The sequence below is a fragment of the Nematolebias whitei genome, chromosome 2, assembly GCF_014905685.2.
Source record: "Nematolebias whitei isolate Nwh7 chromosome 2, NemWhi1, whole genome shotgun sequence".
Classification (NCBI taxonomy): Eukaryota; Metazoa; Chordata; class Actinopteri; order Cyprinodontiformes; family Rivulidae; genus Nematolebias; species Nematolebias whitei.
The window spans coordinates 45,831,626-45,857,541 of NC_056499.1; the positions used below are offsets into that span (position 1 = coordinate 45,831,626).

General features: G+C 43.5%; 1 protein-coding gene across 1 annotated transcript in view; it reads right to left on the reverse strand.

The window, feature by feature from the left end:
• The window catches only part of LOC119427012 (C-myc promoter-binding protein), a 167,259-nt gene that overhangs the window by 119,659 nt on the left and 21,684 nt on the right, over positions 1–25,916 (reverse strand). The window contains exons 3-4 of the mRNA XM_037694588.1: positions 11,438–11,684; positions 6,677–6,771 (exon numbers count right to left, since the gene is read on the reverse strand). Of these exons, the coding sequence (XP_037550516.1) occupies positions 6,677–6,771; positions 11,438–11,684 (342 nt within the window). The remainder of the gene's footprint in view (positions 1–6,676; positions 6,772–11,437; positions 11,685–25,916) is intronic.

Sequence of the window (25,916 nt, forward strand, 5' to 3'; positions counted from 1 at the left end):
GAGTGCTTCGTGTGTGAGGACACCTTCGAGTGTTACTGACAGGTACGCCTTTTTGGCGGCCCCCTTTCTGATAAAGTTACACAGAAACCTTTTGGTTTTTTTCTGACGCTTTTTCACGCGTTCAGATTTATCTGTGTAATCTTGATTTGTCTGAACCGTCAGCACAGCTGTAGCTGTTTCTGCGTGTTCAGCTTGCGATGACTGGTCATCGTTTGTGTGTGTGATTACCCCCCTTTCATCCGATGAGGGGTTGTTTGAGGCAACAACAACAGCGTCTTGGTGTGTTTCACCGACATCTGTAGTGTTGTCATTCGCGTCCAGAGATGCTGTAGTGAGTACCTCACTGCATAGTGCTTTTGGTCGGCTTCCCTTGTCAGTGTGTTTCAAATCTTCTAACATTTCACGCAATTTTTCTGTCTCTTCCGAGTTCAGAGGTGGAGGGCCTTTTTTCTGGGATTTTTGTGATTTTTTCGCCTCTGGACGTTTCGTCCGAGGTGGGGGGCGGCTAGGTACGTCTTTTTGGGGTTCCTCTCGGTTCCCATTTTTTTGCGTCCTCCGCTGGTCCCATTTACGATAATCACGTTCGTCCTCTGCAGGAGGAGCCTTTTTATCCCAGCGTGCACCTTCATGATGCGGTTTGTTAGTCTGAAAATACTGCCTTTTTTCTCCCTTTTTAGGAGGGGGTGGCGATGCACGCCTTCCTTCTAATTCTAGGGAGTGGGGTTTAACCTTTACACCAGGAAACACTTCTATGGGCGTCTTGGCATGACAACGTGCCTCAAACACGTTCACAGCGCACTGTTTAATCTCACTGATGGATTTTTCTCTGTAATTTGCCATCATTTGCACTGACGTTTGAATGTCAGGATGGAGATTTTTGCTGAAAACAAATTTAAAACCTTCTTCTTCCTCCATTCCGGTTTCATTTCTGTTACCAAAATAAGCTTGGAAGATTCTTTTGTAATAAACTTTTGGATGTTCATTCTTTCCCTGCGTGACCTTGTCTGCGGCTGGATACCCAGTAGGCCCTGCGCAGGCGTCGTACTCTTTGATCAGAGCTTCACACAGAAGTTTGTAATCCCTTCTCGTTGCATCTGGCAGACGCTCGATGAAGGTAAACACATCTCTGTCCGAAGTGAGTCGTATCAGACTGATTTTATCTTCTACCGTAGCGTTTGGATAAGCTCTCAATCTGAAATCCAGATCTCTGAGGTACGCTTTCGTTCCAGCGGAGCCCAACGGTTCAGGGATGAAACGTTGTACATATTTTGAGATTTTTTGCAAGTCACCCATTGATGGAGAAGATTGCCATGCACTCTGTTGCATGTTTGGTGGAGGAGGCCTGTTCAGGTCTGTTCCTACCACTTTATGTGAGGGTGGATTAAGAGCAGGAAGTGCAACAACGTCTTTCTGAGGTGTTTGTGGGTGACCTGGACTCTGTCCACGGTCTTCTCTGAGTTCCAGACAAACTCGCCCCACGTCAGAAATCTTGTTTGTTGCTGCTCTTAGATTTTCTTCACATGTTTTTAAGCGTTCCTGTGATGTGTGATAATCACTTTCTAAACGCATCATTAGCTGTTGCAATATGTGTTTATCCATTCTGAGTTCTTCCAGCTTTTTGTTAAGCACATTTATTTTGCTATTCAGCGAATCAATTTCTGCATTTGCATTTTGCTGTAATTGAAACATCTGTTCAGAATGTTTTTTTGTGAGGATTTCGTGTTCACCTTTAAATTGAAGGAAGTGTTCTTCAATTCTCTGAACCACCTCTTTTTCACTGTATAACCTTAATGCAAGGTAATCAGCTTTCTCAACAACCGTATAGAATGATTCTTTCAACAAAATTGCAATTTTAGCCAGCTTTTCATAACTGGATTTTATGATTTCTGTAGAGGTCACACTTTCTGCAACCCCCTTCAGATTGTCCAATAACTCTTTTGGGTTCATGCGCTCTGTCTGAGTCATATATGGATGTAGGGACGGTGCCAGTAGTGCGAACGCATTCTCCAGGCAGTGCGCCACTCCTTTTGGGTCAAAATCTTTTTCTAACACACCTGTCATGTTTTCACTGTGTAGCAATTTATCTGTTTGAACAGTTGCAAGCTTTAGATATTTTACAGGTAAATATTTGTATTCAAGTCAATGAGTTTTCACACTTATTTTAGCTTTGGGTTTACACAGAAGTACTGTTATAAGTCACTTATTCAAATGTGGGTACCTTTCTCAGGTTTTACCCCAATTGATGAATATTTAAGTAAATGCTCTCCCAGCAGTGTTACTTTTTTGTGCTTATTTTCCACAGATACTAGAGTACCAAGCTGTTTTTAGTGTATTTACTCTAAAACACTGAATTTTTTATAAACCTGCAAATTTTCTTTTAGTCTCACAGCAATATTAGTTTAAAACGTTTTTTTTTTTTTTTTAAACCGTTCTGTTCCAGAAATTTGCTATTTTAAAAAGTTACTCATCAACCCAGGTGGGTGAAAAGAGAAAAGAAATTGATGATGAGGAATAATCAGTCTTTCTTCAGAAAAACTGTACTCCTTTCTCCTGCCAATAAGTGGAGTTGTTAAAGTATGTAAGGCCCCCAAATGATGTCATCATTTGTTGGTTTTGGAGAGGTGTCTTCTTCTTCGTCGCTTGCCATTTTTCTTCTATTTAAAGTTTAAACAGGAGAATTTTAATGTTTTAGGTTTTTCAAAATAAATAAAATCAGCAAAGTCTCTTTGTCTGATATATTTACTTTTATTTAGTGATTTATTAATTAAACGTGCACTATCCTTTTAGCAAATGAGTAAACTTTTTCCAACTTTGTGAAAATCTGTAACTGTTTCTATTTTTAAAAAGTTAATGTTTATTTTTGTACCTTATTTTTAAAGGATTTAACAGTGAAATAAACTTTTTGGTGAATGCTCGTTTGCATAAGTACCTTATAACTTTTAAAATGCAAGATAACAGTAATTTTCAGCTTTAAGGAACGTTTATTGACTCGAAAATGCTTTTAGAAAGATTAAAACGTTTTTAATTTCACTATTTAGACCTAATAAGCGAGTGAAACCTGTCTTCTCAAGGTTCGCCAGAAGATGTCAGCCTTACTTTACTAATTTTAACTCCGACAATGTTTGTGTTATCCACTAGGGGAGCTATAACTTCCTGTGGCGTTCGGTTGACATCCTGTTGTTAGCCGCTTAGCTTGAAGTTAGCTTCGGCTAAACTCGGTCAAAATCAACATTTCTGAACGGATTTTTTACACAAAAGTGGCACAATTTCAACAAACACGACTTTTTAGCCTGAACATGAGTTTTTGGAACAATATTTGTAGCTTCCTTTAGTGATTTTAAGCGTAGTTAAAGCTCCGGTCGTTAGCTTGTTAGCTTAAAATTAGCATCGCTAGCTTTGTTTAAAAACATCGTTTTTTGACGAATTTTAAACTGTAACGTGGCAGGATTTCAGCAAACAGGCTTCGAAGCATCTAACCAGTGTGTCAAAACCACTTTAAAAGCGTTTTTTAGCTTTAAAAAAGCAGATTTTATTTCCCTATGAAAATGAATTTCATATCCGGGTCACGTGACTGAAATCACCAATGGCACGCAGCGTAGGGTGAGAGGAAGTGACGTAGCCACGTCAGTCAAACCTTCAACCAATGAAAGCGCTCCACAACAGCGAATTCAACCAATCAGGAAGCGTTTTCTCTACCTAGCAAGTTAGATTAGCTTAAAATAGTTCGTCACTTTTTCGTCTTTTAAACCATCAAAATGCACTTTTTCTGTTAAAAAATGTAACGAAACAACTTCTAACTGTGTTCTGAGATGGCACTCAGCTTTTAAAACGTTTATCCATCTATTCAAAATACTCGTTCCAACTGAGCAGAACCGAACCACAGCCGGGTCTTAGCAGAACCTCGTACCTTAAACAGAATAACGTATTCCACAGCTCATCAGCCTTTAGTTACACGTAACAGACGTACAATTTCAGCTTACACAAGACTTATGACACAATTTCAGCTCTTAAAACATTGCCAGCGTAACACAGCGTAAAGTTGTAGAGCCGAGCTCCAAGCGCGCAGCTCCAATTTGCGCTGCGTAAAGACGCACGGTTTCAGCACAGCTGTTTAACCGTTACTATTTCAACATGCCAACATTTAAATAATCAATCTTACACGTATTAACAGTCATTCATGAACACGTTTACGGGCCACCAGTGTGGTGATACACGTGAGGTACGTGTCACTTGTTGTATGACAAATATATGAATTATATATGCATACAATATTCACGAGTTCTTCATTTTTCTGACTGTAAATGCCGTGCATTGAATTTAACAGAAATGTGAACGAGAGACGTTATTTATCTTTGACCCATCAAATGAATGGAATCATTTATTTTCAAAATCAAAGTTTAACATCAAACATTTACATTAATTTGGCAAAATATGAAAATAATAACAGACAGTTTCACAGAAAATGAACTTCAAATCACTCGGCGGTGATTTGAGGACTTTGCTTCAGACATTTCTAAAAATATCTGTACTGTTTTATGAGAGAGAGGTGAGTTTAAGAGTAAATTGAGATTTATCTTACAGAGGAATATGTGAGGGAGATTTAATCTGTTTAACCAGAAGTTGCACGCTCCGTCCGATCTCAGCTTCTCACGGTACACTTGGTCAAAATAGAACCATCTACCTGTTGACGATGAATCAGCGTTGGATGTAGTTCCTTTCTGACTCGTTTCAGCGTCTCCGTCGAGAGCTACCAAACCTTCAGAAAGTCGTGCGTTGATTAGCTCAAAACAGAATTATAATCCCCAAAAAACCTCTGGATTCTTCATTGCTCTGAAACTTTCAGAACCGGCTGCACTCTCAATCTGCTCATTCTGTTGGACTATCGGACCTGTTGTCAGCTCTCAATCCAACATCTCTCAGAACTCTCAATCTAACTTGAACTGGGGAGTTGCCACATTTTATTTGGGTCGACTTCCTGTTCAATTTAGAGCTTTCTGATTCGTGGAAGGACCAGAAAGAGGAGTGGTTTTTGACGTAAGGTGTTTATCAACAGTCGAGGTCAGAGAATGAAACTTGTTTAACATACAGAAAAGATTATTGCAGAAGCAGCAGACTTTTTGGAGTCTACTCTTAGTAATCTTCTGAAAAAGTTTAAACATGACATTTCTTCTTCAGTAAACATTTTAGTTGACCGAAGACCAACCTTTCACATACTTACGACAGCTTGCTCATTTCAGACAGAAAAATCAAGAAAGGCATATTCAGGTGATTTCTGCTTTGAATGAGGAACAAAAATCATTACTTACTGTTTATGTAAAATAAAAATTAGTAGTTCTTTTCAACCTGTAAAGCATTGAGTGAACTAACACAATTTGATTATCAAAACATTTGTAAGACAGTAATGATTATAAAGAATTGTCTTTTCTGCTTGATTAATTCAAGAAAGAAAGTCATCAGATGGTTCAGACTTATTCAGATCAATGAAAATAACAGTCTCTGTCCATCTGGTAGATTTGAGGTTATCTGGTTCACTACAGAAGCAACTATAGTATACCCAAAATACCCTTAAAGTTCTATTTCGTTAGACTTCGCCCTTTAAGGCTAGTGGGTTTATCCCTTCGCGCGCAGCGCAGCACTGAAAACTTTAGTCCACACCCAACTGCTGTGTGGGCCTCACCCCCGGTCCGTATAAATTACGGTGAGACCGGGTAATCGGCTCCCATTTTTTCTTCAGCAAGCAACCAAACCCAAGCAACTTTACAAGAACACGATATCCAGCACCAGCACCATCTGCCTGTGCCCGTCCTGCAAGATCGGCTACATTTTGAGTTTCGACCGGCACAACATCTGTGAAGGATGCCTGAGTCCCCGCCACGCAGACCTTGCCTTCTCTTGCCGTCTCTGTGACCTCCTCCCTCCTGAGGAGAAGCAGAGACGAGCAGCCTTGTTCAAGGCTAACATCGAGGAGTGCCTCTCCGTGACGGGGGACTGTTCACTGGACGACGCCATCGCCTTTTTTGACGCAGAGCCATGGAGCGAATCGGATGATTCCTCCAGAAAAGGTGACATCAGCAGCAGCCCCGCTGCTCATTCCCTCCTGGAGAGCGTAGTGTTGGAATGGGGGGGGGCAGAGCAGATGGTCAACCCCCCTCGGGCCTTTCCGCATTTTCAAACACACCGCTCGCAGCCGTCGGTGCCCTCCTCTCGGAGCTGCCCAGCATAATCCAGGAGGCAGCTGACACAAAGGGACTTTCTGTCCCTCTCCTCCCCCTGCCCAGATCGGATGATCTAGTGGGAAGGTTTGGCTTCACCCCGGCTTGCCGCCCTGACTCCATCTGGCCTCGTTTCCTAGTAGTGACATCCTACTGAAACGAGGCTGCAGCCAGACCTGGTAAGCTGAAGGCGCCCGTCTCCACCTTCGCCCCCATCACCAGAGTGGAGGGGTTTACTGAGCGGAATGTTCCCTCGGTACCCCCCCTGGAGCCAAGCCTGGTGGAAGCACTCGGAGCAAAAGTGTCCAGGTTGGACCAATGTCCTGTCCCTCCAGGGAGACACGACCAGATGGTGACGTCGCTCTCCAATCGAGCCCACCAGTGTGCTTTCCAGGCGGTCGCAGCGAACAACAATGACGCCCTGTTGGGACTACAGCATTTCCAAAAGGCTGGAGGACACAGACCTGCCCGAAGAGATGAGGAGCTCGCTCTGCAAAGCGTCTGACGTCATCCTGAACCAGTGCGCCTCCTCTGTGGTCTGCCTGTCTCGCATCACCGCCTGGATGACGATGATCCAGAGGTCCACCTGGCTCCGACTCTCCCCATCCATGCCGGAGAAGCTGCAGAAGGACCTGCTGGAGGGCCCCATCACGACGGACGTGCTGTTCGGGTCCAATTTCAAGGCCATGCTTGAAAAGTCAAATAAGTTGGAGGAGGTGTTGGAAACTGTGCGCCACCTGATGAAGCCGCCGCACTCCTTCCGCCCCCCCCGCCCCCCCCCCCCGTGCCCACTGGAGGGATCGCCGTGGCCAGAGGCAGCAGCAGAGACGCACCACAGCTGCAGCAGAGACCTCCCGCCACGCTCCGCCGCCAGCCCCTCCCACCAGAGAACAGTCCTTCTCATCACGTCAACCAGCGAATCAGCGCTTCCCCAGAGACTGCCAACAGGCGCCGCCCTGGAACAACCAGTCGCAGGCTGGTGCATGGAGAAAGGTGTAGAGGCCATCTCATGTCCACTAGGTGGTGTGCTGTCCTTTCTGCAGCAGCTGATGGACAGAAATTTAGCTTTCAGCACACTTATGCTGCAGCTATTTCTTCCTGTCACAAAGGCTTCGGTGACAGAACAGTTTTTAATCACCCGCTGATGAAGCGTTTCCTAAAAGGTGTACGGAGACACAGACAAAAGCTATAGCCCAATAGCTCCACAGTGGGATCTAACGATGGTTCTGCAAGCTCTGATCAAAGCTCCTTTCGAGCCTTTAGATCAGGTGTCACTTCAATTCCTGTCACTTAAAACAGCCCTGCTGTTGGCTTTGACATCAACAAAGAGAGTGAGCGATTTGGCTGCGCTCTCTGCTGCCCTGTCATGCCTCAGGATTCAAGCTGATAGCAGCTCAGCTGCGCTGAGACCTAACCCAGCTTTCATACCAAAAGACATCACAAGTTCATTTAAATTGAGAATGATAACATTGGAGGGGTTTTATCCCCCCACCCCCTCACAAATCAGAGGAGAAAGCATCATCTCATCTCCTCTGTCCTGTGCGTGCACTGGCATGTTACATAGCACGCACTGCTCCTCTGCGGCAGACTCAGCGTCTGTTTGTGCATTATAGGGACGTCTCTGCAGGTCGCCCGTTATCCACTCAGCGCCTTTCACACTGGCTGTGTGAGGCAATTTCTGAGTCTTATAGGGCATCAGGATTGGAGCCTTCAGAGAATCTCAGAGCTCATTCCACCAGAGGAATTGCATCTTCTACAGCTTTGCATGGAGGAATGACAGTGGAGGACATTTGTACAGCGGCCGCTTGGACATAGCCTTGTTCATTTATTCGCTTCTATCTGCGTGATGTTTCTGTTTTCTCCATGACCCTGTTCTTAGTGTTCTAACAGAATGAATCTTACTGTTTTCATGGAATTTCGTTTTAAACTTACATCTGCCTGCATGCAACTACAGTGCGAGATATTTATTATCAGTCACAAGTTCATGACTGCTGTTTTTATTGTTACTAATCAGTTCATTACTACTGTTACCAATCAGTTCATTTGATTACTAATCTGTTCATTTGTTATTAATCAGTTCATATTGAAGAGCTGTTGACCTGCTCTGCTCACTGTTACACGGTTACAATTTGTAACCTCTTTTCTTTTACATTCTCAGTAGCAGGACTGCTTTCAGTCTTCCCTTTTTTCCCGTTGGAAACCTTTTCTCTCCGAGGCGCTCCTGTGCATGGAATGCGTAATTATGCAGCGTGCTCCTGTGCATGGTACGTGTAATTACTCACACAGAAGGCTGAGTGATGAAATGTTTTTTTGGTGCAAGCGGGCGCTTCATATTGTGTCTGAATGGACCCAGTGAGGCATAGACTACATCCTGCTTCACCTTTAACCCACTAGCAACAGCCTTAAAGGGCGAAGCCTATACGAAATAGAACATTGGTTACGTACTGTAACCCGAGATTCTATGAGTATAGGTGCAGCCCTTTAAGCTCTGGGCCTCACTGGTTCCTAAAGGCTGAAGAAAAAAGCTATTTGGGAGCCGATTACCAAGTCTCACCATAATATATATGGACCGGGGGTGAGGCCCACATAGCAGGTGGGAGTAGACTAAAGTTTTCAGTGCTGCGTTGCGCACGAAGGGATAAACCCACTAGCGATAGCCTTAAAGGGCTGCGCCTATACTCATAGACTCTGGGGTTACAGTACATAAGCAACGTTATCTATGTTCCATAAACAGATGTTAAGCTGGTCACTTATGTACTGTACAAATACAATTTTTCTCCTCATAAATATATCTGGAATAGTGAAGACATTAAATATAAAAATAAGACAATTTTTTATAGGAAATGGTTTGATAAAGGAATATTACTCGTAAGCCAATTGTTAAATCCAAACGGTCACTTCTTATCTTATTCTGAATCTATGTCACATTTTCAATTTCCTGTTACACCTAAATAAGATGCCGTGATGTTTGACGCAATCCCCAGTGAGGATTTAAAACTTCTATCATCTACACCTCCAGGTCCAAATCATTTGATGCCATGTTTTGATCCAGGTTCCATTTATACTGACTATGACTGTCCTTTGATAAGTAAGAAAACAACTAACAAAACATTAAGAAATATTATTTTAAGAGACATTGTCTTTTCACCAACTTGTACATTTTATTGGTCCAACATCTTTGGAAATATAAATTGGAAGTGGACTTGGTTACTCCCCAAAAAAATACCTAATAAATAATAAAGTAAAATAAATTTCCTACAAAATTATTCACAATTGTTATCCACTTAAAGCATTTTTGATAAACATTTATAAAGGAGACTTGGACCCTATGTGCACGTTCTGTAAAAATCATGAAGAAGAACTTGTTCATCTGTTTTGGGATTGTTGTTACACCAAAATATTCTGGAGGGACATGTCAATTTTTTTTTCATTGAAATAATATGAATATTTCTTTAACAGATAAACATGTTTTATTTGGGATGGGGAAATGTGACATTGTTAAAACAGAATTGCTATATGTTGTTAACTTTTTTATTATTTATGGTAAATATCATATTCACACCTCCAAATATTTACAACAAAAGCCTAACTTCCAGATTTTATTATCTTCTATTAATATTTATATAGAATCCTTAAAACTAAGCTCAAATGCTAAAGTCATTCAAATTATAACTGCCCTAGAAGAACTGCAACCCTCGAGCACCGATTTGATTTTAACATTGCAGGAGAGATCATATCTCTCCAGTTTTAGCTTCTCTCCACTGGCTCCCTGTCAAATTCAGAATAGAATTCAAAATCTTACTTCTAACCTACAAAGCTCTCAACTACCTGGCTCCATCTTATATTACAGATCTTATTGTTCCATATTTTCCCAACAGAGCACTTCGCTCTCAGACTGCAGGTTTACTTGTGGTTCCTAGAATTTACAAAAACAGAATGGGAGGCAGATCATTCAGTTATCAGGCTCCTCTCTTGTGGAATCAACTTCCAATCTCTTTCCGTGAGGCTGACACATTGTCCAGTTTTAAAACTAGGCTTAAGACTTTCCTTTTTGCTAAATCCTATAGTTAGGGTCGGCTTGGGTTTCCTGAGCTGTCCCTTAGTTATGCTGCTATAGGCTTAGACTGCTGGAGGACAAACTGACCACAATTTTCACTCTGCTACTGTCTTTACTTACTCTGCTCAACATTTGTAATTATTTTTTCTATCCTTAACATGTGTTTTTTTTTTTTTTTTTGTCTTTTAGGTACACCTGGACCTATACCTGGACCTACCATTCTATGTTCGTCTGTCTCTCCTTCCTGTCCTCTCAACCAGCCGGTCAAAGCAGATGGCCGCTTGTCCTGAGCCTGGTTCTGCTGGAGGTTTCTTCCTTTTAAAGGGGAGTTTTTCCACTGTTGCCACTTTGCTTGCTCAGGATGGGAGACTGCAACGAAGCCAAGATTCATCTTGTCTGCTGGATTCCTTAGATAGAGAACTTTACTAATTGGCTTTTATGTATGTGAATGTTTCTGTAAAGTGCCCTGAGACAACTTTGTTGTGATTTGGCGCTATATAAATAAACTGAATTGAATTGAACTGAACATTGTAAACTACTTGTTTATGTTTTGTAATACCCTTGAATGTTGTATTTATGTTTTTAATTAGTTCTCTATTGTTCTCTTTTGTTCATGTATGGTCAATGTTGGCAATAAAAAAATCAGCTGAAAAGATCTACCCTTTGTTAGAAAACCTTTGTAAAACAAAATATAAACTGTTAAAGCCTTTTTTGTAAACACCTAAAGGAATGCATATTACCTGCTGCCAGAGTTTTAGACTAAAATCATCTTATAGTTACTGTACTGTAAAGCCATTTTGGACAAATCTTGAAAATAATATAAGCTAATGCATGTAGCATTGCAATGTCTCATGTGATTGGTTAACACTGCCAGTGTGTTAGGAAAAACCTTCAGCTACTATCATCTGCATATTTTAACTGTGGTAGAGCTATTTTTAAGTTGATTAGCTTCCTCAGCAGCCATCTTGAATGGGGTTAATTCCAAAAGTTAATCAGTTGAAGCTGTACAATTAGTGATTACCTTTAGATAACTTCAAAAACAAACCTGTACACTGGTTCATGAGAAATTTTGCTAACACTACAAATAAACACACTCACTCACATTATCACCAGCTTTTCATGCAGAACATGAGAACAGTAATGAGGTTCTGAAGAGTATCCTGCTCACCATGCTGCTGTTGAGGTTCTTCTCCACCTTGCAGAAGGTGTGCGGGGGCGTCTCCCCTTTGCTCGGGATGATGATGCAAATATCAGTGACAGCCAGTGAGGCGTGAGGCTGACTCTCAGGTGCTCGCCGGTATGTGATGTAAACACGCTGAGAGGAATTGCCACTGATGTTAGCTGGACGTCCAGATGGAGTGGTCTGGATAAGGTGGCAGCCCTGCTTTAGTCGCTCCTTCCATTCATATAGCACACTGCAGAGGAGAGAGGTACAACATGGCTCCTAGTTACAAGGAACAACACAATCATGCGTAATTATTAATTAAAAGGACAAATATATATATTGAGTCAATCAATAAAATATTTAGCTATAAGGTGAAAACCAATGATTATATCGAAAATGGGCATTCTGTTCCAGTTGTATAGACTCTTATATAACTTGTATGAAAAATAACAAAACAGGAAAGTTTGTCAGACATCAAAAATACATTTTTCACCAAAAAGATGAATCCCAGCTATTAGCTGACCACTTGGCATACAAACTGAAAGATGATTCAACTCTCAGGTCCCGTGTCAGGTTTTTGATGGACTTTTCTTGTTTCTTAAAGGCATAACTTTTACATACTGTTCATATGATGGACAGTTTTTTTAGACTTGACAATTCTACTTTATTCTCCACTTGCACACTTTTCTGAAAAAAAAAAAAAATAAGGACATACTGTACACCAGTGGTGGGCATGGTTCCAACAGTTCACTAAAGGCAGAATTAACTTTCCTTTTAGCAGATTGCCAACTTTGAAAACCCTTAGCATATTTAGCTTCTGCTAACTTTAAATCTGGTAAATTCAAGCCCGCTAATTTTTTTAAGACAATTCTCCACACGAAAGGCGTACAGGAGAATGGTGATCTACACAGATTGATGCAATGCTGTTATGTAGTGCTAAGTAAAGCTAAACACCACCTGGTAATGTCATCTCCCTCGCAATGTTTTTCCCCCTCGTATGTCGTGCCATTAGACAAGAATGCAGGAGAAACGAACGTAAGTGGAGAAAGGACAAATTCCAAGTCTCTTTTGATATACTGAGAGAGAGTTGGCGTCGATATCAACGAGCTGTGAAAACAGCCAGAGTAGAATATTTCTCTGGCATTATTGCTGCTAACTCTCACAACCACCGTGTTCTTTATAATACAATCAACACTGTCCTCAATGCACATGAACCGGTCCCTCTTGAAGCATCCAGAGAACTTTGTGATAAGTTTCTTCATTTCTTCTTGGACAAGGTTATTAACACTAGGGCTTGTATCTCTTTTCCATCCCATGACCCTTCCATCCCGGTCCCGTCCTGCTGTTTTTGATCATTTGGAGCCTATTTCCCTCTCCTATCTAGAGAAACTTGTCAACAGTATGAAATCTTCGGGTTCTCCCCTTGATGTTGTTCCTCCATATTTTCTTAAGGAGGTATTTTCTACTGATGGCTCCTTTATCCTAAATGTGATCAACAGCAGTTTCATGTCTAGTGTGGTACCAAGCAATTTTAGACATGCTGTGGTGCAGTTATTGTTGAAAAAACCTGGCCTTGATCCATCATCTTTGTCAAACTTTAGGCCAATCTCAAAGTTACCCTTTATATCCAAAATTTTGGAAAAAATTGTTTACACGCAGCTGAAGGCATTTTTGGATGAATTTAAAATTTTGGAGGTCTTCCAGTCTGGTTTTAAAATAATAATAATAATAATAATAATAATAATAATAATAATAATAATAATGTCATCACAATGTCAGCACTGTATGTTTCCATACAATGGCGAAATTAGTCTCTGCATTTAACCCATCCACCACCAGGTGGTGCAGTGGGCAGCTATTGAATGCGCCCGGGGGGCATTTTGGGGATGAGGCGTGCTGCCCAGGGACGCCACGTGATGTGCAGTGACTGGGGATCGAACCTGGGACTTTTGGGTCCCAAGCCGGCTGCCCTGCCTCTACTCCATCTCGGCCCCCTAAAATGTACCACAGCACTGAATCTGCTCTTTTAAGGGTTTTTAATGACATATTTTTAGCACTGGATTCTGGAAACTGTGTTTTACTTGTGCTTTTAGATTTAACAGCTGCTTTTGACACAGTTGACCATGACATTCTCATCTCCAGACTGGAGCAGTGGGTGGGCATCACTGGCTCAGCTCTGCAGTGGTTTAGGTCCTACCTTTCTGATAGAAGTTTCAGTGTGATGATGGATAATTTTACCTCTGCTTCTGCTGCCCTCCCCTGGGGGGTACCCCAGGGCTCTATTCTTGGTCCTCTCCTGTTTTCTCTTTACCTTCTGCCACTGGGTTCTATTTTCAGAAAGCATGGTGTGCAGTTTCATTTATATGCAGATGACTGTCAAGTCTATTTCCCTTTGAAACAAAATGGCTCCCCTCAGTCTCTTCTGGACTGTCTTGATGACATTAGAGGATGGATGGCATTTAATTTCCTCCATTTTAATGAAAAGAAGACTGAGGTTATGGTCTTTAAATCCTCTGGCCCTAGCAGTTTCCCCACCATAGATTTTTCTTCTTTGGCCCCATATGAAAAATCCATTTTGACAAATTTAGGAGTGAAAATGGACCCCTGCCTGAAACTTGACTGCCATGTCAACAATGTGTTTAAGTCCTCTTTTTTTCAGCTGAGGCGCCTGTCAAAAATCAAGCCCCTCCTTTCTAGAAACTATTTAGAGACAGTAATCCACACTTTTATTACCTCACGCCTGGATTATTGTAACTCTCTGTTGATAGGAGTTAGCCAAGCCTCGCTCTCACGGTTACAACTGGTACAAAATGCTGCTGCACGATTTTTGACTGGTACAGGCAGGCGTGAGCACAGCACTGCAGTTCTGATGTCCCTTCACTGGCTTCCTATCCAGTTTTGAATTCATTTTAAAGTTCTATTGTTTGTTTTTAAGTCTTTGGATGGTCTTAGCCCCTCTTATTTGTCTGAACTGCTTCACTTTTACATACCATCACGTGCTCTTAGATCCTCTGACGAGATGATTTTAGCAGTCCCGAAAACCTTTTATAAATCCAGAGGAGACAGAGTCTTTTCAGCTATGGCTCCTAAACTGTGGAATGAGCTGCCACTGGAGGTCAGGCAGGCCCCGTCACTTTCTGTTTTTAAAACTCGTTTAAAAACATCCAAAAAAGTTAAATCTGGTCCTCTGGACATTCAAAAAAAAAAAAAAAAAAAAAACAAAGCAAAAAAATGTAGAACCGTTTCGTCTCTCATCCAAGAGACTTCCTCAGTCTGAGGTGCTGTATTCAGCTCAGTCTTATAAATAGCACCTTCTCAGAGTGGATCGACCAGTTTGCTGCTGACAACCAAAACCAGCTGATCACATGCTCAAGAAGGACCATCAGCCTAACAATGGATCATTAGCACACTGATGGCTGTTTACTATTCACAGAGGGTTGAGTGATACTAGCAATCACAGTATTGTAAGAGGGGGACAGTTGAACCCGGAGGCCTCCACCCCTGTTTAATGATGGACGATTTCTTTTTCACAAAGATGGCCTCCTTCACTCCTCTCTCAAACCATCGTTCCTCTCTGTCCAGGATGTGAACATCTTCATCCTTGAAAGAGTGACCGCTGGCCTGGAGATGAGTGTAGACCGCAGAGTCCTGGCCTGATGATGTTGATCTTATGTGCAGGGCCATCATTTTGGCCAGTGGCTGTTTAGTTTCCCCGATGTAAGACTGATCACAGCCCTCCTGACACTGAACAGCATACACATGACCCATGGTTTGTTTTTAATTTTGTACAGCACTTCGGACAGCTGCTTGTTGTATTTTAAGTGCTTTAGAAATAAATTGGTATGGTATGGTATGGTATGGTATCTACCACAAACAGTCTCTGACTCATGGTGTCAGTTTACAGCCAATAACAGAGACTTTAACATAAATGCCAAACCAAATCAGAACAGAAAAATAACATTAAAAAAAAAAATTCACGTTCAAAAACATTGTAAACAGTCAGAAATATTTCACATATAATTTCTACCCAGCATGCTTTGAAACGCTGACACTGTCTCTGGGACGTGACTTTCTCACACTAGAGTTCACACATATTTACTTTAATACAAACAGATTTATTACTGAGAGAATACTGATGATGACGCACAGCAACTTTGTAGTTAGTTTATAAAAGTAGTTAACCACAAAGAGGATCACCAAAGTGAGTTAATTCATTATAGTAAATGACACAAGGGCAACGTCCGACACAAATTGAATGCATCACTCTGCTTCAGCACAGCAGAGTTCTGCTCCGCCTATTTGGTTCCAATGAACTGGATTAGGGGGCCGAGATGGGGTAAAGGCAGGGCAGTCGACTTGGCACCCGAAAAGCCTAGGCTCAATCCCCAGTCATTGCAGATCTCATGGTGTCTCTGAGCAGCACACCTTATCCCCAAATGCTCCCCGAGCACCTTCAATAGCTGCCCACTTCGAGCTCATGCTCGAAGGCTTTGGAGCAAATAACATCTACCCCGAGAGTTCACAGTGACTTTCATCACTGTCGTCTACATTCCTCCGGACGCTAATGCTAATGAATCACTGCAGGAGCTTCATGATATCATCAGCTCGCTGCAGAACAAACACCCCAAGGCTCTTTACGTGGTAGCCGGAGACTTTAACCACGTGAATATAAAGGACTGTCTCCCAAGCTTTAATCAGCATGTGACAATTCCGACACGTGGAGACCACACGCTGGACCGTGTTTACACGAACGTAAAAGATGCATACAAAGCCGAACCCCGCCCCCACCTAGGACTGAGACCACATCTCAATCTTCCTGGCTCCTGTTTACATGCCCCCGCTGAGACGCTCCAGACCGGTACAAAAGAAAGTTAAATGCTGGATCCAGGACAGTGGCCCCATACTGAGAGATTGTTTTGACCGAACAGACTGGCAGGTTTTCAGAGAAGCTGCTGAAAATGGAGGTTCGCTTGATCTTGACCAATACACATCCTCAGTTCTGGGTTACATTAGTACATGTACTGACACCGTCTCCACTATCAGAAATGTTAAAAGCTACCCAAACAGAAAACCTTGGCTTAATGCAGAGGTGCGTACCCTGCTGGAAGACAGGAACACTGCCTTCAGGTCTGGAAACTCAGAGGAGCTGAGTAGGACAAGAAAAGAGCTGGTTGCTGGTATTAAGAGGGCCAAGGGCACAAATGCAAAGAGGATCGAGGGTCAATTCATCTCACAAGACCCTCGGAGCATGTGGAGGGGCATTAAGTGCATAACAGATTATAAAGGAAGGAGTGAACAATGCCGGCAGCACGGTGGCACAACTGGTAGAGCTGCTGCCTCTCAGCGAGCAGGTCCCTGGTTCAAACCCCGGTCCAGGGGCCTTTCTGGGTGGAGTTTGCATGTTCTCTCCGTGCATGCGTGGGTTTTCTCCGGGTACTCCGGTTTCCTCCCACAGACCAAAAACATGCATGTTAGGCTGATTGGTAACTCTGAATTGTCCATAGAGAGTGAATGGTTGTTTGTCTCGTTTGTCTCTATGTGGCCCTGTGATGGACTTGCGACCCGTCCAGGGTGTACCCCGCCCCTCGCACAGTGATTGCTGGACATGGGCACCGGCGACCCCCGTGACCCAAAATGGAACAAGCGGGTAAAGAAAATGGATGGATGGATGGATGAACAATGCCCCAAAGACCCATCTCTGCCTGATGCCCTCAACAAGTTATATGCACGCTTTGAAGACCCGAACAGACCACCCAGCACCAGACTCATCTCACCACCGGATGAAGAGCATCTCAGCGTGACCTCAGCAGAAGTAAGGAGTACCTTCAGGAGGATTAATCCGCACAAGGCAACTGGCCCAGACAACATCCCCGGAAAAGTGTTGAAGGAATGTGCTGATCAGCTCTGTGAGGTGCTGGCAGACATCGTTAACACCTCACTTACCCTGGAGACAGTTCCCACCTGCCTGAAGACTGCCACCATCATCCCAGTCCCAAAAAGCTCTACAGTGACTGGTCTGAATGACTATCGGCCAGTGGCCCTCACCCCGATAGTCGCTAAATGCTTTCATGGTCATGACTCGCATCAAAACAACCATCAACATCAAAGAGGACCCTCATCAGTATGCATACCGTGAGAACCGATCAACAGAGGATGCAATCTCCTCTGTGGTCCACACTGCGCTCAACCACCTGGAGCAGAAAAACTCTTACGTCCGTATGCTCTTTGTGGACTTCACATCCGCCTTCAACACCATGATCCCCCAAACCCTGATGGACAAACTATCCACACTAGGACTAAGCCCCTCCATTTGCAACTGGGTACTAGACTTTTTAACAAACAGACCACAGTTAGTGAGGATCCACAACCTCTCCTCCTCCACCATAACCCTCAGCACTGGCTCTCCTCAGGGATGTGTGTTGAGCCCCCTCCTGCTTACTCTGCTCACGTATGATTGTGCAGCTACCCATCCAGGCTGTCACATTGTAAAGTTTGCAGATGATACAGCGGTGGTGGGATGCATCACAAACAATGATGAGTCCAGCTACAGGCAAGAGGTGGAACACCTGGAGAGCTGGTGCAAAGAGAATAACCTTCACATCAATGTGAAGAAGACAAAGGAGATGATTGTGGACTTCAGAAGGAACAAAAACATCTACACCCCCCTGAACATAAGAGGATCTGCAGTGGAAGTGGTCTCCAGCTACAAGTACTTGGGTGTACACATGAATGACAACCTCAGCTGGAGCAACAACACCACCAGCCTGATCAAGAAAGCTCATCAGAGACTCTACTTCCTCAGACGGCTGAGGCGAGCTGGTCTGGGAAGCTCAGTCCTCACCTTCTTCTACAGGTGTGCAGTGGAGAGCATCCTGTGCTCCAGCATCAACATGTGGCATGGAGGCTGCACAGCTGCAGAAAGAAAAGCTTTGCAGAGAGTGGTGAAGGCTGCACAGAAATCTGTCGGAATCAGCCTCCCCACCATCACAGACATCTACACCTCCAGATGCAGGAAGAGGGCCACCTGCATCATGAAGGACCCCACTCACCCAGCACACACACTTTTTGCCCCACTCCCCTCAGGAAGGAGGTTACGGAGCATTAAGTGTAGAACCACTAGACTGAGGAACAGCTTCTACCCTGAGGCTGTTAGACTCATGAATCTCTAACTAGAATAATCACTGTGAAAAACCATATCATGTTGCTGCTGATCTGTTTCATGTTTCTGCTGATCTGTTTCAATGTTGATGTGTTCATGCATGCTCATCTGCTCACACAGACTCATGTTCATGTTTGTGCTGATGTTCAATGTTTTATGTTATGAGTGCTTAGTGTATATTTAGTTGATGTTTTTCTTAGTTCATATCTTAGATGTTATTACTGTTTTTCTTATACATTTTATTGTTGGATGTAACTGGGACCCCGTGTACATAATTTCGCTCCACCACATGTACCACATGAGGTGTGAATGACAATAAAGAAACTCTGACTCTGACTGACTCTGCACCACCTGGTGGTGGCCGGGTTAAATGCAGAGAGCCAATTTTGCCATTGTATGGGAACATTTATTTTTATTAACCTTTATTTAACCAGGTAAATCACATTGAGATCACAGATCTCTTTTGCAAGGGAGGCCTGGGCCTGAAGGCAGACTAACATGCATGTTTTTGGTCTGTGGGAGGAAACCGGAGTACCCGGAGAAAACCCACGCAAGCACGAGAAGAGCATGCAAACTCCACACAGAAAGACCCCAGGTCCAACTGGGGATTAAACCCAGGACCTTCTTGCTGTGAGGCAACAGTGCTAACCGCTGAGCTGCTGTGCTGCATACATACAAGGATGACAATCCATAACACATTATTATTATTATCTGAAAGCTCAGCACTGAACGGGACATGGACACTTTACTTATAATTTATGAATATGTTTGAGTTGTGTTCACTTAAAACATTGTCACATTAGACAGTCTTAAAGTGTCAGTGACAGCAGTGAGCGATAAAAGCTTTTTTTTTTCTGTTTAGCAGTTTAGCATTAGTAAAGCTAATGTTTTAGTTAGTGAATCTGTGGTTAGCAAAGCTAACTTTTTGGGTAGCTGTGCCCACCACTGCTGTACACCATGGTGTTATTTTTCAATCATTCAACCTTTATTTATACAGGTTAGTCTCACTGAGCCTCAAAGACTCATTTACAAGAGAGACCTGTTTTAAACAAAGAACACAGTTGAGGTACAGACAACAATAAACAATCATGTACAAAGCATATAAAATGAAAAGTAAATAAAAGAAATTATAATAAAATGAAACAAAAACGGTTACACTATGAAGCGATGTAAAATATTAAAAACAGGAACATGTCTGCATTGGTTTTTACCATGAACTTAACAATTGTTTAAAATCCTTTGAAACTGAAAACTTCAGATCTTTTTGCAAGGTGTTGCAGGTTACAGGAGCGGAGTAAGAGAAGACCCTTTTGCCAAGTTTAGTCCACACTGAGGATACACTGCAGGTAATTATGTCTTGAGAGCGCACGCTGTAGCTGCACTCACACAGTGACATGTAGGAGGAGAAATATGGTCAACAGACCAAAAAGTGATTTAAAGATGAAAATGCACCAGTGAGAGAGTCTGCATGAAATTAATGATGACCAGTTAACCAGTGAATACAGGGTGCAGTGATGGGTACAGTAGTTACAGCCAGTTATGAATCTTAGCACACTGTGATAGGCAGCGTCCAACATCTGCAAGGTGCTTGCAGGAACATTTTGTCACATTTTTACCCTTTCCTTCCACTGTTTTTGTTTTAGTTTTCATGTTTCCGTCTAGGAATGCCTGTCACCCTTCCTCACCTCATGTTTCCCTGTACCACACCTCCTCTACTCAGCCACAGCAATCAACTCTAATCAGTTCCACCTGCTCTGCTCTCTTTATAAGCCCAGCTCCTTGTTCTGACTCCTGACCACGGCCTCAGCCTTGTTTCCTTGACTCCTCACCTTGCCTTGTCCGCTCTGGATTTATCTGCCTCATCTGACCACGGTATTGACCCTTTTCTTCGCCTCCTTCGACTACGCCTTCAGATCTCGTCTTTCTTCTGGTACCAGCTCTCTGATCGCCTGTTAATGATCCCTGCTAAGTTTTCTGGACCCTGCTTCTGGACTCGCCCTCCATGGACCACACACAGCTCTTTGTTCTGTTGGCTTGCTGCAGCTCTCACTGCTACAGTGACGTCACCAAGTTCAGCGCTTCTCCTGTTTTTGCCACGCCACAGACTGAGAAGGTTAGTGACTAATTCACAGCGAGTCTCAAAACTCCTCACTTGCTTCATAGTCACTAACCTGTCTCTCTCCAGACCTTACCTCCACCGAGACCCAGACCTCCACCAGAAGCTGCTTTAAAAATAAATCTTTTAAAACCATTCCTGAGTCTGGTGTTGTGCAGATCCAAACAGAACCTTGTCAGACTAATCTGGCCAAAATGGATCCAGCACCAACCCAGGAATGGCGCTCTGGTGCCGAGGGGGCCATTGTAAACCTAGAAACTAAGTTGCAGGAGATGATGGTAATGTTGAAACTGTCTCTACCAACCTCTCCTCGGGACCCTGTGCACACTTCTGGTGCTCATATTGTTACTTCTCATCATCCTTTAACTTATAATGAACCTTGTTTATCTCCTCCTGAACTTTTTAGAGGAGAACCTGACCAATATTGACCTTTTCTCACACAATGTGAGATCCATTTCCAGTTGTAGCCCTCATCCTTTCCTTCTGAGCGAGCCCGAGTAGCTTACGTCATCTCACTGCTGGCTGGTAAAGCAAAGTCATGGGGTACTTCTGAGTGGCAGAGACACGCCAGGTGCTGTTACAGTTTTTCTGCTTTTTCCAAAAAAATATGCAGAGTTTTCGACCCTGTGTTGCCAGTAAGAGAAGTGGGCCGAAAACTGTTTTCTGTTAAACAGGGAAATAAACGTGTAACCGAATACATAATAGACTTTCATGCCATTGCTGTTGATAGCAGCTGGAATGAAGAGGCATTAACTGATGCTTTTTTTCAAGGTCTCAACAATAACGTTAAAGATGAACTGGTAACCAAGGATTACCCAGAAAACCTCAAGGCTCTGGAGGACCTGGCAACATGCATTGATTTGCGCTTCTGGGAGAGGAGCCATGAGAGAGGAGGCAGGTCAGTGAATACGTCCAGACCCTGGGGTGAGTCTAGGATTTTGTTTAATATGAGACCCACTGGACTCCCTATCAACACCCCACAGGTGGAGGAGCCCATGCAACTAGGCAGGAGTTGCCTTACTCCTGAGGAGAGAGAAAGGAGGAGAAAACTACACCTCTGCGTCTGGTGGAGAGGGAACCCACACCATAGCCAAGTGTCCTTTAAAAGACCAGACTCAGCAGGTAAGAGGAGATGCCTTCTGAGTCAGATCAGGAGTCCTAAGATCTCCTCACCATTCACCATACCGGCTGTTATCCAACTCTCTGGTAAGGGACACATCAATGTATCTGCATTCATTGGCTCTGGAGCAGACACTGAATTTATTGATCATGAGTTTGCCTTGTCTGTGGGGATTGAACTACGGCAAACCAATAAAACTAATAAAGTTCTTGCTCTGGATGGACATTCTTTGCATGATTCTTGTCTTGACTTACTGCTAACGGGCAACCACAGAGAAAGTATCAGATTCATTGTTATTAATTCACCTCAGCTCCCCATTGTTCTTGGTGCCACTTGGCTTTGTACACACAATCCACACATAAATTGGAGGGGCAACGAGATTGTGGGATGGTCTGAGGAATGCCTTTTTTCCTGTCTCTTTGAGGCTGTTTTACCATCTGTCAGTCCTGAAAACATTAAAAAAACCTACTCAGACCTCTCTAAAGTACCCCCCGAGTATCATGACCTTAAGGAGGTATTTAATAAAGTTAAGGCTACTTCTCTTCCGCCCCACAGACCTTATGATTGTGCCATTGATTTAATCCCCGGTTGTGCACCCCCTAGGGGTAGTCTCTATTCACTGTTAGGCCCTGAACACACCACCATGCAAGAGTACATTAAAGAGTGACTTCAAGCCAGCATTATCAGACCATCTGCATCCCCTGCTGGGGCAGGATTTTTTTTTGTGGGCAAGAAAGATGGCTCTCTTAGGCCATGCATTGATTATAGAGGCCTTAACAAAATCACAATTAAGAACAAATACCCTTTACCTCTCATGTCGTCAGCGTTCGAGCTTATTCAAGGAGCTACAGTATTTACTAAACTGGATTTAAGAAATGCGTACCACCTGGTTCGCATCAGAGAAAGGGATGAATGGAAGACAGCATTCAACACCCCCAACGGACATTACGGATACCTGGTAATGCCTTTCGGCCTAACCAATGCTCCTGCTGTTTTTCAAGCACTTGTCAATGATGTTCTCAGAGATATGGTCAACCATTTTGTTTTTGTTTATTTAGACGACATTCTCATCTTCTCCAAAGATATTACTTCACACCACAAACATGTCAGATTTGTTCTTATCAGACTTCTTCAAAACAACCTCTTCGTCAAGGCTGAGAAGTGCGAGTTCCATCGATCGTCCACATCTTTTCTTGGTTTTGTAATCTCTCCTAATCTAATCTCCACGGACTCTAGCAAAGTTTCTTCGGTCTTGGAATGGCCCATTCCTAAGGACTGTAAACAATTACAGAGATTTCTAGGCTTTGCTAATTTCTACAGGAAATTCATTAAAGATTACAGTATTATCTCTAGTCCTCTACATGCTCTAACTTCTTCAAAGATAAAGCAGTGAGGGGAGGGTTCACCCATGTGCTTTCTTTTCCAGGAGCCTTTCCACAGCTGAACGTACTTTGTAACTATGATGTGGGGGAACGTAAATTATTGGCTGTCAAATTAGCCCTCGAGGAATGGAGGCATTGGCTCGAGGGCGCCAAGGAACCTTTCCAAGTCTGGATCGATCACAAGAACCTCGAGTACCTCAAGACTGCTAAACGCCTCAACTCCAGACAAGCCAGGTGGGCCTTGTTCTTCTGTCGTTTTGACTTTGTTTTGTCCTACAGACCAGGCACTAAGAATATCGAACCCGATGCCTTATCCCGAATTATGGAGGGAAATTGCACCTCCAAAATCGACTCTGAAGTTGAGTTCATCATGCCAGACATTGTGCACCTGTCCATGAACCAGTTGGAGTCGGACCTCTGACAGGCCAATCTGGTTCATCTTCCACCACCTGAATGCCCCAAGAACCGGGTGTTCATCCCTACTAACAAGGTCAGAGAGGTACTCGAACTGTGCCACAACTCACACATATTTTGTCATCCAGGTATCAATAAAACCCTCAGTGTTGTCAAGTCCCAGTTTTGGTGGAAAGATTTAGTTAAGGCGGTAAAGGAGTATGTCAGTTCTTGTCCATGCTGCAACCCGCCCAACCCCCCCCGTCCCCCCCCCCCCCCCCCCCGCCCCGCAGGCTTACTTCATCCACTACTTATTCCTTCATGCCCTTGGTCCCATATTAGCATGGACTTCATTACTGGTCTTCCCCCTTCCTCTGGCCACACAGTGATTCTCAGGGTGGTTGACCGATTTTCTAAAATGGTCCACCTTATCCCCCTCACTAAACTCCCTTCTGCCAATGAACTCTGTAATATCATGGCTAAAGAAGTTTTTAGGCTGCACGGTCTCCCCAAGGACATTGTTTCTGATCGGGGACCACAGTTTATTTCTAAGTTTTGGAGGGAGTTCTACAGCCTCTTGGGTGTTTCTACAAGTCTGTTCTCAGGTTTCCATCCACAGTCTGATGGCCAAACGGAGAGGGCCAATCAAGAGGTGGAAACCAAGCTTTGTATTCTGTGCAAGGGAGATCCTGGCAAGTGGTCAACCAACCTTCCCTGGGTGGAACACTCTATCAATTCACTACCATCATCTACTTCAGGTCTGTCCCCTTTTTATGTTGTTTATGGTGATCAGCCACCTCTATTCTCTGTCCAGGAAAGAGAAGCCCAGGTACCATCAGCCCACAGGACAGCCATGAGATGTCAACGCATCTGGAGGACAGCTAGAAGAGCCCTCCTGAAATCATCAACAGTCTATGTGAGAGGAGCCAACAGACGATGGTCTGTACAGCCTTCCTATCAGGTTGGTCAGAAGGTCTGGCTTTCCACTAGGAATCTTCCCCTATGGGTGGAGTCTCGCAAATTAGCCCCTCACTTCATTGGACCCTTTCCAATAAGCAAGATCATTAACCCGACCCTTCCCAATAAGCAAGATCATTAACCCTGTGGCAGTCCGCCTCCAGCTCCCCTAAAGTCCACCCAACCTTCCATGTCTCAAGTCCTTTTTACAGCCCCATTTCAAGCCCTCCTCCGGTCCCCCTCCTCCCGCCTGACTCATTGACGGTGCCCTGGCCTACACTGTCAGAAGACTCCTCCGCTCTAGACGGTGGGGTCGAGGGCTCCATTACCTGGTAGATTGGTAAGGCTATGGCCCTGAGGAACGTTCATGGGTTCCAGCCCATCACATTTTAGACAAGACTCTTATCAGGGACTTCCACAGAGCTCACCCTGACCAGCCTGGTGGTCTGTCAGGAGCCGGACCTTGAAGAGGGGGTTCTGTCACATTTTTACCCTTTCCTTCCACTGTTTTTGTTTTAATTTTCATGTTTCCATCTAGGAATGCCTGTCACCCTTCCTCACCTCATGTTTCCCTGTACCACACCTCCTCTACTCAGCCACAGCAATCAACTCTAAACAGTTCTACCTGCTCTGCTCTCTTTATAAGCCTCAGTGCCAGATTATTGAAAGCTTTTTGCCAGTAGATATCTAGCGATTCCTTGTTCTGACTCCTGATCACGACCTCAGCCTCGTTTCCTTGACTCCTCGCCTTGCCTTGTCCCTCCCTGGATTTGTCTGCCTCATCTGACCATGGTATTGACCCTTTTCTTCTCCTCCTTCGACTACGCCTTCAGATCTCGTCTTTGTTCTGGTACCAGCTCTCTGATCGCCTGTAGCGAGTCTCAAAACTCCTCACCCGCTTCATAGTCACTAACCTGTCTCTCTCTCCAGACTGGACCTCCACCGGGACCCAGACCTCCACCAGAATCTGCTTTAAAAATAAATCTTTTAAAACCATTCCTGAGTTTGGTGTTGTGCAGATCCAAACAGAACCTTGTCACATATGTAAATGTCACCGTAATCAACTGAGGGAAAGAAAGTAGCAGTTACAAGGTGTTTCCTAGCATTCAGATTTGGACAGGATCTATTTCTAAAAAAAATAATTTTACTTTCAATTTCTTTACAAAGTTTTTGACATGAGCAGGGGTCTACAATCTGCAACTCTTTGGTCCCTCCGCTGCAGCTCTTTCAAGATTTGACCAAAACTAACATAAAACTGAATTTAATAGGATGTTATACCCACAACAAAAAAATACTAGTTTTAGCAAAAAAGTCCATGCTCAATAATCCAGGTATACAATCCAACAATTTTCAGT